The sequence below is a fragment of the Rhinolophus sinicus genome, chromosome 14, assembly GCF_057876585.1.
Source record: "Rhinolophus sinicus isolate RSI-liver-muscle chromosome 14, RSI-T2T, whole genome shotgun sequence".
In the NCBI taxonomy this organism is placed as follows: Eukaryota; Metazoa; Chordata; class Mammalia; order Chiroptera; family Rhinolophidae; genus Rhinolophus; species Rhinolophus sinicus.
The window spans coordinates 55793256-55807045 of record NC_142514.1 but is presented as its reverse complement, the minus strand read 5'-3'; the positions used below and the strand labels follow the sequence as shown (position 1 = coordinate 55807045).

Sequence of the window (13790 nt, the reverse complement as noted above, 5' to 3'; positions counted from 1 at the left end):
GCCATCCTCGTCTCACTCAGCCATAATTTCTGCTGGTTTTCACAAAAGTTATGAGGACTTCTCTCCCTGACATTGGAACCCTGGACTGGGGAGCCTAGTGTGGGGCTGGGATACCTCGCTCCTCTGGGGGTTGACTTTGGTAGCCAAGCTATCCCTCCCTATTTCTAATGGTCACACTAAGAATAGTGTGGGACCTGCCTGTTTAGTTTCTCTACCCCTCCTACTAGTCTCAAGGTGGCTTCTTCTGTATGTCCTTACGTGTAAGGCTTCAGTTTAGCTAGACTTCAGGCGATTCTCAATGATGGTTGTTCTGTGGTTTAGTTGTAATTTTTGTGTGGTCATGACAGGATGTAAGCATAGTGAGCATTTACCTACTCCATCATCTTGACTGGATCTTCCAACATAGTTTCATGATAAAAACTTTCCACAAATTTGGAATAGAAGGAATATACTCTGGGTACCAGGCTGTTCTTTGGAACTGTGCTGTTCAGCCTTCAGCCTGACTCAGGATCAGACTGCTCCCACTAGAACTGGCTGGTATTTGGTCTGCAGGCTGTATGGGCCTTTGCGCTAACCAAAAACCTCTGAAAGATAGGATCCCAGTTACTTAAATACTTTGAGGGCAACTCCGCCTCCCCCTTACAGGGAACCTGGCCAATTTTATGTTTAAAAACTATGACTAGAACTTAGATTTCCTGATTCAACATACTTTGGTGATTGTAATGAGGATAATCTTTTTTGGCCTAGGAAACTAATGAATATTTAATTCCTCATAAACTATTTGCCCTGTGGCTTCTGGCACATTGAATCAGTGACATTTATTGCATCTGAGAAGACTGAATCCACCTAGAGAAAAGGGACCTTTGCTTAGTTTTGAAACTCAAACTTGACTTTTTCAAGTCCCTTGTGAGACAATTGTCTTGAAATCCAGGCTTTTTGAAAGGGAAAAGAAGCATCTAAAGTCCAAAAAATAAAAATAAAAAAAGCCATCCCTTTACAAACCAAGAGGAAAGTTCAGTTATTTGAAAATAGAGTTTTACAATGAGCCATAATGAAGAAAGAATGAAGGATAGGTATGATCCAAGAGAAGTCCTACCATGTGAAAAGTAGAAAGCATTAGGGAAAGAGTTAAGATGTATGTGTGAGAGAGAAGTGTGCAAGAGACAAGCTAGCATCCTTACTCAGAGTGTAACTCAGTGGATTGATAGTTTTGTGTTAATTTAAGGATATCACTGGCTCAGAGGTTGGAAGCCTCTGAGAGAAGGCCTGTGCTAACATGGGGTGGCCATAACAGGGTAAAAATGGTGGTATGGTGTGTTAGGCAGAACAATAACTAGTTTCCCATGGCTGATGCATATTGCAGAAAAGATCTAAAGGTTCCTGAGTGACTCTGAGGAGACATAAAGGACAACTTAGAAATAAGCATTAATATACTTGCCTGAAAGTCACAGCAGAGGAGGAAGTCTCAGTAGAGATCTCTTCAAAGAAACATCAGAACGGTCACTGTGAGTGTGCAACTTCAAGACGAGGTCCAGATGGAGGATATTGGTAAGTCCCAGAAGATCAGCAGCATCAATGAAAATCAGTGTAGACAGCCTGCTTAGCAGAAGGCAATGGCTGATCTTCTTGAGAACAATCACCATGCATTGCCTATGCCAAAATTAGACTTCTTGACACTGGTTTTAGCAGTAGTAACAGTAAGCATATAGTCCAATGCTCAGAGCACATGTGAGGCAAGCTGTGCATCAACCATACATCATATTGGTGCCAGGAGAGATGGACAACATGCAGACTAGACAACATCCCCACTGTACTATTGCTAAAATGTATAAAGTTTTTCTGTGCCCAGATCTCAGAAGATGGGAGAGGAAAGCAAATGAAGAAGAGGGGAAAAAAAATCTTGAAAATTTGAACATTAATCTCCTAAGAGACCAAGTTTATCCTACATAAACTGTTTTACCTTTAATGGGGAAAGCCTGAGTTTTTCACTTTTCCCCCCCATTTTTTTATCTTTGCATTTTGAGAACTTTCAAACCAACAAAAAAATTGAAAGATTTTCACAATGAACATTTTTGTTTCTTCACCAACATTGAACAATTTTTAACATTTTGTCTTAATTGATCTTCTATCAATCTATCTATCCACCTACTTTTCTATCATCTATTAATTTCTTGCCTAACCATTTGAGTGTAAGTTGCAGACGCCATAGCATTCATGTGCAAATATTAGGTGAACCTTAAGAAATTGCTGATATTGAGTCATTTTTGTCTGTTCAACTTAATACTTTGGGATGCATCTTGTAAGACTGAGGACATTCTCCCACACAACCACAATACTGCCAACACAGTTAAGAAAATTTACATTAATTCAGTAATATATAATATAAAGTACATATTTAATATTTTCCAAAAATGTCTTTTACAGGTGATTCACCTTTCACACCCTGGTCCAGGATCCAGTTGAGGTTTATGCATTGCATTTGGTATTTATGCCTTTTCAGTCTTTAGAAGAATCCCATTGTCTGTTTTCATGACATTGACTTTTTTTTAATAGAATTATACATCTTGGATTTATATCACTTTTTCCCTTATGATTAGACTTAGGTTAGACATTTTTGAGAGAAATACACGTAGGTGAGATTGTGTGCTTCTTATTGAGTCCCATAAGGGAGCACGTGACACATTGTTCAACTTTGGTGATGCTAAATTTAGCTTAGTTAATTAAAGTGGTGATCACAAAAAACTCTAGATTATAAAGATACATTTTTCCCATTTTTCAATTAATAACTAACATACAGGATCATATTTTGAGATCATATAAATATCATGTTCCCAATAACGTTTTATCCAATGTTTTAGCATTCATTGATGGTCCTTAGTAATTAAATCAGAGATTACCGAATGATGATTTTTCTAATTCTATCATTTCTTTTAAGACACTAGAGCAATTCTTCTTAAAAAAAATTTCTCTCTCTCTTATGAATATCACTATGGATTCATAAGCGTTATTTTATTTTATTAAGTGTAATCCATTATCATCATTATTCTTTTTGAGGCTCAAATTTCCATGTATTTGATCAGTAGGACCACTTCACCCTGGCTCCTCTGTCCTTCTACCATGACCTCATTAGTCTTTGAGTACTTCCTTTGCTATCTGTTACATCAAAATAGTCTCGATTCACTTAGTACTTTGGCTGCTACAGAGTTGGAGTCATTTCTCCAAGGACCCCTGTCTGTTTTTAGTGGACAGTGCTGTTTTGAAACCAAGATCTAGCTTCCAGTTGTGCTCATTGCTAGAGTGCGTTGCTTGGCTCCAGAGCACATCTGAGTCTTAGCGTGAAAATTTAACTCTCACCCAACCCCATAACTATTTATTAGGCTTATTCCAATTACTCATACAGAAATCAGAGTGGTATTTTTAAAACATAAATTAGATCATATAACTTTCCCCTGATTAAAATCATCACATAATAAACTCCAGCTATACTGGTCTTCAGTCAGTTCTTCTAATGCAATAGTGTCTGGGGGTGTCCAAGATAGTCCATTTTAAAAAACCCAATCCTTTAAAACTTTCAAATTTTTGTATATACTTTGTAATGTATACAATATATTAGTACAATAGCACACACAATATAAAAATAACCAAATAAATATAGTTGGAATTGTTTAACCAAAAACAATTAATTGATGAGATGTCAGATAAATTGGGAAACTACTGCTCTAATCTTGAATTTCCTACTGGGGGCCTTTGAACATGCTCCTTCCTCTGACTGGAGCAGTCTTCACCTCACTTTTTGCCTGGATCATTTCCTAGTTAACTTTTATTTATTTGTGTAAATATCACTTCCTCAGAGGAGTCTTTTTTGACATGCTCAATCTAAATTATATTCTATGTTTCTCTCTCCCACAGCACCATGTTCCTTATCTTCCTATGGGACTTATAACAGTAACAATAAATAATTATCTATTTATTTGGTTAATTCTGTCTCCCCTGTAAAACTAAATACCAGGAATGCATGGACCATTTTGTTTTATTTCTCCATTGTATAACCAATCACCTAGAAGAGTGACTGTCACATAGTATTACTTTATATATATTTGTTGAATAAATGTTGACTAGCATAAACATAAATAGAAAAGAGAAAAGAATGGAAAATACAATTTGGTCCATTGTCAGAATATCTCACATACATTTAATTATTTTGTGTGCCATTTACTTTGCATGCAAATTGTTCACTAATATATGAAGGAATTTGTTTGTAGACTGATAGACTGAGTAAAGGACCAAAGCTACAAACTAGAATTATAACGGGGAGTGTTACTGCAGAAAGCTTGAGAACAACTGGGGGGCAAACTGATTAATTGTAAGCCTGAAGAGGTCAGTTTCAACATTCTGTCCTTGAACAGGCCAACGGGAGTATCAAAGACAACAATTTTAATTGTTTCTATATATTCCAGAAAATCTTGAGAGTTTAGCTGTAATCGTACACAGCAGATGATCTCTGTGTAATGGCTGACTATCCTTCCATCCATATTCTGCTTTATTCAGGCCAGGTCTGTACCACTTCGCTGAAGGGGATATCTGGGTGATTTGATTAGAGACCTAGCTTTTGGGTTTCCTGGCCCTCCCAATGCATTCTTTTGTTTCTCTTGGGTGTCTATGGGGTTGAACTGCAATAAAGATACACACATAAGTGATATTACATTTCTTGAGGTCAGGGTCCTCAATGGGAGAATTAGAATGGGATAAAGACAAAAAGATTCTGCAAACTCTCACTCCAGGACCCTTCATTTAAATTCAGGTGAAATTTTATTATAATGAATATCTGGCCACCAGAAAGAAAAGGAAGTGTTATTGAAGGCCTCATGCATGCATAGTGGTGTGTGTAGGATGGGGTAGGAAGCCATCCCCCCTTTCCCCACTCCTTCACATGTTGATTTTGAATATGTCGACTTCAAATATGCTGCAGGAAGTTTTTTTTTAACGCACTAATTGGACTATCCCACTCTCTTCCAAGCATCATTTCCCTTTTATCTTTCTTTAGCTCTAGTTACCTAAGTGTAGGTTCTCATAAAACCTCAGCTGAGGTGAGAGTTATGATTTTTTTGTATGTAAAATTTAAAAACACTAGGTGTTTTTCAACAGTGGGACAAGCTTGGATTCTTTTGACATCCTTTGGTATTGACATGATTAAAATCAGTGGGGCTTTTGTTTTTCCTTTTCCTTTTCCCTACACTACGATAGTTGATTTATGGATAGGCATTCAATATAGAATATTTCAGCCCAAAAGACTCTTCTAAGAGTTATATTTTTCAACCTTTTTACTGCAAGTACAATAACATACAATTAATGACCATCATGCTTTATGTAGTATAAATTATATCTTCCTTTTGGTCTTTAGTATAATTTGTGTGACAAGTTCATTTTCCCTGTTGAGCTCACTTGATACTTCTACAAGAGGAACATGTATTTGTTACCTCCATTCTTTTTATCTGTTACTCATAGTCTTGATAGGGCTAGAATATCTATGAAGAATGATTATACTACATGTAACTAAACTTAGCATTTTAGTACTGAGACTATTTTCTAAAAGGATTCATTGAGAATCTTCCTATAAGGAAAACAGATTAGGCCAACGTTGTTCTTGTCATGGTCGTTGTCACCCCCTCCTCATCATTATCAAATAAAGTATGGAAGTTTCCTTGTGTTCAGCAAAATCACATGTGACTTAAGCATTATTTGATTTCCTGGGGTCATTTTTCATTCGTGGCTCTAAGAATAGCCAGAAATTTAGAAATACCCATTTCTGGAAATCTGTCTTTAGAAGTCATGATTAAGTGAATCCAAAGACTTGATCATCTTTAATTCTGAGAGCATGGAGACACCATCAAAATCAGAACTGTAACGAAGGATATTTTACCTGGAAATATTGATTCCTGACTCCATTTGAAAAATCAGAGTTCTTATACTCCAAGGATTCCTTGCCGACAAAGCAACCTGTGTGTGCACAGTAGCGCATGTGCTCTTCGTTCTCCTCGTTCAAATACAGCCTACATATTCACATTGCTTGTGTCATGTATTTTGCCTTACTTATTCCCTACAGGCACTCTATTTGCAACCCTTAAACAAAAACATGCACTATGGGCTCCATGGGCTACTACGGAAACACTTGACCTGGAAACCCAGGGCCTGGGTAGCTGTGACCTTCATGTCTCTGGGTCTGTTTCTTCATCTGTTCAGTTGGCCTGAATAAACCTCTTTTGATGATCTCCTGTGATAGTTGTGACCATCAAATGAGAAAAGACATGTAAAAACACTTTAAAGTGCTACAAGTATAAAAACACATTAATGATATCCAGGTACAAACAAATAGACATACTTTGACAACTAAAATTTTGAGTTCCCGCTGCTGAGAATAGTTTTGGCACTGTGGAATGTATAAATAGAAAAAAGGAAACTGCCCCTGGTCTAATACCTAAATATTCTATTCGATAGGCAGCTGGCATCATGGGAAGAGCCTGGTATTGAGTTAGAAGAGGTGCACAGAAGTCCTGGAAGCTGTGCACAAATCATTGCACCTCCATGAACCTCATTCCTGGTGGAAGACAGGACCTGCCCTCTAAACTCACAGGTTTGTGGTTGGGATTAAATGAAATAAAGTGTGTGAAAGTAATGAATGAACTATAAGACATTATTCTAATATAGGCAACAACTTGTACTTAGTGATAAAATATGAACACATAGACTAAGCATATTTACAAGTCTAATATTTACACACCTTAAGAGTTTGAAGAGATGGCAGAGTAGTTTTGAATTAAATCAGAGACAGCTTTTTGGAAGAGGAAAAATTTGAGTCTCATTTATTTTATGGCCATAAGTCTGAGAATGGGCCTATTGTGCTAATTAGAATAGCTTTTTATTAGCATTTTATTTTTGATGTACACTTTTTGTGTGTGACAGGAATTGGGTATCATATGTTCTTCAGATTACTTCAATATAATACATTATATAAAGTTAAATTTAGAAAGAGTGCAAAAAATAACGTGATGATTTTATGACAAAATTCTCAGGACATTTATTAGAGCTGGAAGGAATTGTTGAGATGCTATTTTACAAACCATAAAACAGAAGAACAGAGGACTTAAATCACTCGTGCAAATTATCAGAGCTATGACGTTGCAGGGCCAATCCTCAAAACCAGGGGTTTGGACTCCAGTGTTCTTTCTGCTGCACCACAAGTTGTCTGCTGGGCAACTTCTGGCTAATGGTACTGAATTGAATCATTGGATGTTTAGATAATCAGATTAGGTTGAGAAGGTACAGGAGGAAAGGAGAAATGTTAATAAGATCGCTGCGAATTAGGAAGTGAGGAAGTGAGTTTTGCGGAAACCTCAGCTCCTATAAAGAAAAAAAGAAAAGATTTTGCATCCTTCTTCCACACTGGTGACCCCCTCCAAACCTGACCCCTTCTGCCATGCTTTTAAAACCCCATTACTACCTTTACGTTCTCAGACGTGTCTTAAACTTTTGCATGCTTGCAGTCCTGGGACACTAGTGAGATTCCTTATCTGATCAGCACGCTAGAGGAGGACAGCTCCTCCAGGAAAACGAGAACTGTCCCAACCCCCAATCAGAACGAGAAAGAACGCGGCCACGGGAACAGTTCCTCCTGGAGGCCAAGAAACCACTCCTCCCCTCCCGATCGTCCAACATCTGAGAGTGTGAACTTTCTTTCTTCTTTTCCCACAGCCTCCAGGGAACTGTCCTGAGTCTCCTTATTAAGAGGTTTAGGGCCTGAACTAGATCGTTCTTCCAGATGTCTGGCGGTGGCTGCCTCTGGAATTTAATTTCTCTCCTCTCCACCAGTTTCGTTTCCCTCGTCCCTCTTCCCTTTCTGGGTTCGGGAGGAGCAGAGGCATCCGCGTGCCCCGGGCCTCATCGCCCCCTCGGAATTCGGATTCCATACTCCGGAGGAGGCTCTTAGGGGAGGACGGAGGCCGGGTCGGATCGCAAGCTGAGGTCCCTGTTCTCTTGCATTTGGCGGGAGTTCTTCTTGTTGGCCTTTGGAGACCGGTGCCTTTTGTGGACCCACCCCACCTCCTACAGCGAGTCCCGCTGCCTGGGAAGGGGCTTCGGAGGCCCGGAGGCCGGCTGGCAAGCAAAAGACTGGTTCCAGCGAAGTCCGGCTGCCTGGCTTTCTCCTCCCCGGCCACAGATGACCGTGGGCTCCCCGCTTCCCCCTGCAGCCCACCGCCGCCTTCCCCAGCAGCGACTGCTGGATGACGGCGCCGTCACTGGTTGGATTGGAGCTGGCGTCTCCGACGGGACACCGGGGGTGGAGGAGTGGGGGAGGGAGGGTGTAGGAAAGGGAAAGGTCAGCGCTGGGCGGGCGCTCGGGGGACCCAGCGCTGCCCCCTCCAGCAGCGGGAGCAGCACAGCAGCAGCAACAGCCTCGGTCCGCGGCAGCCACAGCGGCCACAGCAGCGCGAGCGCGAAGCTCGCTGCGCCGCGCGGCCGAGAGCAGAGGGGCGGCGGCGCCCGCCTCAGCCGAGCCGAGTGGAGCCGAGCGGAGCGTGCAGCCAGGCGGCCGCCACCGCCGCCTCGCAGATGCCATCACAGCAACAAAGAGCTCGCTGAGCGCTGAGAGCCGCGGCGAAAGCTCGCCTGGAAGGCAAGGAGCCCGCTCCCGGAGCTGGGCGGCAGCCGCAGGAAGCGCGTGGGGGTCTGGGGGAGGGCAGGGGGCAGAAGATGGCCAAGAAGAGAAAGCCCCCCAACATCAAGGGTGAGTTCCGCTCCATTCCCACCTCGCTCCATCCCATCTCCCACCTGCGTCCGCCCCTCGGGCTGGCCTGTTTACATCCAGATTCGACCCAATGGAAGGCTGCCTGCCAGGGAAGAGTTTACCTTCTTTGGGAGGTGGGGGGACCTCAGTATTGCTGCACCCTCTTTGCCTCCGGAAAGACTCTAACTGGAGTTTGTCCCCCCCCCCCTTTTTTTTGTAACCTGGATAAACCTGGAGACTTTCTCTCACCCTTGCTGCTCCACGAGCTTGGATATCTGTTGCTCCTTCCCCACTCAGGGTAGTGGGAAGAGAAGCGACTCTTGACTCCTAGAGTCTTACCCTTTTCGGAATCAGGCCGTGTGTGTGTGTGTGTGTGTGTGTGTGTGTGTGTGTGTGTGTGTGTGTGTTAGAGAGTGTGTTTTTCATGGTCTTTTCTATTCCCTTCTCCCAACCTCCTCCTCCCTTTTCTCCTCCATCCCTTGGGTAACTAGTTCTGCATCCATTTCCCCCACCTCCATCCTCAAGAGGAGATAGGAGCTGTCTGGCTCTCCTTTTTCCCCCACGGTCAAGGGGATTTGCTACCAACGGGGACCCTGCAGGCTATTTCCCTTTATCAGACTGCTGAGGTGGGCAGTGACTATGGCTGAGCAATCCCCCTGTTGCTCCTTTGGAACCAAGGCTTTCAAAGTTGGAAAGTTCGGGGTGGGGGGGGAAGGGATGATCGGGAGGAATCGGAAGAGCTCGTTGTTGGGGTGACTTGAGGCATCGCGGCGTGATCCAGGCTGGACTCCGCAGAGAGCCTCCTGGGAGAAGTCCGGCGCGGGGGCGTCCCCAGGACTCGCAGAGCTGGAAGCTCGGAGAACGGGTGCATCGGTCGCTGGCACCCTCAGCGCGGACTCTCAGAGGTCGCGACTCACCCGCTTCCTCGCGCTCCGGTGCTGTCGCTGGGGAACAAGCAGTGGCCGCGAGGTGTCTGCAGCACTGCGGAGAGGGAAGCTAGCTCCATACCATGCGCGGTGAGGAAGGCTGCGCTGGGGGTACTGGACCTGAGCATCGTGGGGAGGTAGAAGCGGATGCGTTTGAAGTTGGATTTCGACCCAATGGGCCTAATGGCCCAGGAGGCGGAGACTTACTGCGCCATGGGGTTATATAAACTAGGATCTGGACTCTGAGATGGGAGGTGGTGTTATTGAATATAACAGCTTCGTTTATAGCAGCGCGCTTGGCTTTGGTGTGCTTCTTGCTTTTCCCCTAAGTCTTGCTTGTGGAAGCTTAGCTCCACTCTAGAGGTCACTAGGGGGGCACAACTTTATCTTGGTGCTTCAGCTTGCTTTATAATTGCCCTGAAGCGCTCCAATCACTTCCCGGAAAGGGTTTAAAACCATGATCCTTAATCTTTTGGAAGACGTTACTACAAAACACCCGGATCTTCTGCTTGAAACTGTAATATATATATAATAATTTTATTGCAGTGCATTTCCTTAAAAATGTTACAGCTTCTGTAAAATAGAAGAAGCCTTAAACCTGATGTTTTTTCTCTCAGTGAATTAGCACACGTTTATAGTGGTAGACGACTAAATAATGAGAATATTTTCATCTATAGTTTCCTTACCATAATATCAAAAAATTAGTCTAAACCCAGATTGACATGCTGCAGTAGCTGCACTTTTGTTTCACTCTTTTTTTTTTTTTTTTTTTTTTTTATGGAACCATATGGCAATATAAAACAAACAGAAGGATTGGTTTTCAGCACTGCTGATGTGGCTAACCGTTGGCAGGAATACACTTCATACCCACCCCAAACCTTGCAGACTGTAAATGGTCCATGAAGAGTGGGAAACATTTTACAGTACATGCCAGTGAGAGACAACCTTACCCTTGAAATTAATCTTGGCATAAGGACAAAAAGATATAAGCGAGGTCAAATTAATGAAACTTGATGAAAAGACACCCCCTCTTTACTAACCCCCAAAAACACCAAGAAATTTTTTTTTTTGAATGCCAAGATAGAACTGTATTTTTTTAAGTTGGATAGTGAAATAATTGAAGAATAGTGGTTAGTAAAGTTTTGTCATTTAAGTGTTAATAGTTCCTTTGGAAGAGTTATGATCAAGCTTTCCTAGGACATGGGGTCTCAAGAAATTTTATTGTGGTTCTTTAAAAAGAGTGTTTTCTCGTGCTACATGTTTTTCTTAAAGAGAAAGTTTAGCTTTTATAGATTTGTGTTTTGTTCTCTCTCTCTCTTTACTAATATTACATTTCTTTTTTTCAGTTGCCAGTTTATTTAATCTTTCTTAGAAGGAGTGATGCTTTATTTTCAATCCTTGGGGTTTCACTTTAGCAAAGCAGGATTAGTTGTGATATTTTATAGATAACAAAAGCAAACCCAGGAAGTTGTAATCCATTGACTTGCCTCAATTTTGTCTTTTGAGAGGAGAGAGATTTACAAAAGCATCTGACTGCAGGCTTGCAGCAACTAAACTGGGACTGCCTAGTAGAAAACCAAATGGCAAAAATTGATAGGCTTTGTTTTTTTTTCTTTTTCTTTTTGCAGGGTGCTAGGGTGAACTTTTCTGGATAATAAGCTATAGATTTAGCAATACATTCCATGCTGTGTTGGTTGTCCTCTTTCAGAAGCTTCTTCTCTGCTTAGCTACACTGCATGTGGGGAGATATCATTCGTTGGGTCATGTGACAGGCAATTTTTTTCATTGGCTTCTGAAATCCTAGCAGTAGAGACTGCATATCTAGAACAACTGAAAATTGGCCAAAGGAAAATGCAGTTTCTTAACATCAACAGAAAAGAATAAGATGAGTTGGCAGTATTTTTCAAAGGATACTAACATTTATTTTTGATAACCTCATCAAAGGACAGCTTTTCAAAAAGATAAATGAAATATTTATCAATTCAAAATTTATAATGTTTTCATGAAAAAATGCTGTAGTCCCTGATGAATAAAAGTCCTATAAACTTGTCAGTTACATCAGGTATAGTGATAGTAACACCCCCCACCCCAGCTTTTCCAATGTTAGTACGAGAATTTCTTACTCAATTACTTACATTTAAAGGTTAAGTTATACTTGGATAATCTATTTATGCATTCATTTAGCACATTTTTATTGGGCATTGAATATATACCAGGTTCTGTGCAAAACACTAGATGCAGTGAATGAAGAGTACATTAGGAGGGGGCCTGGGAGGAGAAGGTTAGCGAAAACATAAGTTAAAAAAATTCACAGTGATTAATGCCAGGAATAAAATAAGATGCTGTGCTAGAAAGTGATTGTGGGGTTACTTTAGATTGCCTGAAGAGATGACATTTGATCTGGGAACCAAATGATGAAGAGTAATTTGCATGCCCCAAACTGGAACACAGCACCACAGACATTAAGGCAGGAATAAGGTTGCAGCTTGGCATATTCAAGTACAGAAGGAAGAACAGTTTGGCTGAAGTGTAGTGTGTGAGGTAGAGAGAGGCTGGCAGAGGTCAGATCTTTTTGACACTCGGCAGGAGTGTAGATATTATTTCAAGTGGAGTGGGAAGTCAATCAAATACTTGTTAGGTATTCGGGGTTACATTCCTATCTTTGAGGATGACTTCAGGGAGACAGCTTTCCTATATTAGCTCCCTAGGCTAGGTAAAGTGACCCGATGGACTTCCCTTTTCTAAAAGGTCCAGTCATACTCAAGTATCCCCTCTTATGTTTACCAAAATAACCTACAATATTTTGGGCTGCGGTGTTGCTAGCATTTCTAGGAATCTGCTTGAAAAACAATTCTAAAAAGAATGACGAATGAATTCAACATTTTAGTAAAGATTATCCAGTTAGTCACCCACCTAGCAAGCAAGTCTTAGGAAAAACATTGTAATGTTAAAAGGGAGGATTATAAAGAGTCTGAAACATGACTGCAGTAGGTAGAATGCAGAAGGCAGCATGAGGGGTTCCTAGGTAATAAAAAGGGGTCCGTGAAAGAAGAGTGATGTCGGGAAAGGAGACATGGGAAAGCCTTTGAGACAACATCAGCCAATTCATGATTTTGCCAAGAGAAGCAGAGCCTGATGTGAGTGTTCCAAGAGAAACGGTCTAATTCAAGCACAAAGGAAGTTCAAATCAGGGTACCTTTATGCTTTTCACTGATCTTTTACTTGTGAAGTATAACAATAAAAGCATCCAGGCTTTTAGAAGATCTCTTTGATTTTACTTAATCATGATTAGGTTGTTCTTATGGATTACAAACCTCACAGATGAAAATAACATGAAACAATTTAATGATGAAAACTGCCATTTGTTGGAGGTAGCTCCTTGACAGCTAGTTAACAGGGAAATTATGCTCTTGGCTCTCTGACCTTACTGTGAGATGTTGGTGGGGAGTAGGGGGAAACGGGGTCTCTTGGATGATTTTCTGCTTTCCGAACATTTGTGACTAGAAGGTGCCATGATATTTAGAGAAGATATAAATAATAACTATTTAAAACCTCTCCACTGCCTTCTCCCACCTCCAAACTGTTTCTTTGCCAAGGATAAATAATGAAAAACATAATGAAAAAATTTTTGTGGCTCCAGGGCTTTGCTCAGTCCCCTCCCCCTCTTTCTTAGTACCTCAAGTCTCTCTCTTGAGGCTAGCAAGGCTGGTGGTATCTCAGGGATTATGTAACTAAGAATGCATCTGGCCCTTAGTGATACTGTAACACAATGTGTTTATGACATCAGCTTTTTTTTCCACAGCATTGAGAGTCACAGTATGTTAGAGTAGGAGGGAAGGCTCAGTGTTTAGAATTATTGGAGGAATGATACAATAAGAGGTGAGTGATTTGCTGAATATGAATAGTCTATATAAGGAATTTGGTCAAGTTTATTATTTGTAAATACATATTCTATATAAGTCAAGATATATATATATACATATATATATACATATATGTATATATATATATACACACACACATATATATATATATATATACATACATATATACATATAGATCGGTTCCCAATTTATATTCAA

The 13790-nt window shown here is 41.1% G+C and overlaps 2 protein-coding genes across 5 annotated transcripts in view; one reads left to right on the top strand and one right to left on the bottom strand.

The window, feature by feature from the left end:
- Window positions 1–6919: 6919 nt before the first annotated feature.
- On the bottom strand, window positions 6920–8614 carry LOC141572119 (uncharacterized). The gene is made up of 2 exons (XM_074334961.2): window positions 7499–8614; window positions 6920–7398 (listed from the first exon to the last, which is right to left on the bottom strand). Exon 1 carries the CDS (start codon window positions 8612–8614, stop codon window positions 7844–7846), a length of 771 nt encoding a protein of 256 aa, XP_074191062.1. The 3' UTR covers window positions 6920–7398; window positions 7499–7843.
- Window positions 8615–8663: 49 nt separating this feature from the next.
- SLC44A5 (solute carrier family 44 member 5) overlaps window positions 8664–13790 on the top strand; it is a 312300-nt gene continuing 307173 nt past the window's right edge. For 3 of the 4 annotated variants that reach the window (XM_074334959.2, XM_074334957.2, XM_074334960.2), the window contains exon 1: window positions 8664–8782. In XM_074334959.2, coding sequence (XP_074191060.2) covers window positions 8749–8782 — 34 coding nt within the window. In that variant the 5' untranslated portion in view covers window positions 8664–8748. Of the gene's footprint in view, window positions 8783–9615; window positions 9799–13790 lie in introns of those variants that run through there. The other variant, XM_074334958.2, reaches the window with a different exon arrangement.

Coding starts and splice junctions, on each gene's coding strand:
- LOC141572119 (XM_074334961.2), bottom strand. CDS start 8,614: ATGGCATCTGCGAGGCGGCGGTGGCGGCCGCCTGGCTGCACGCTCCGC.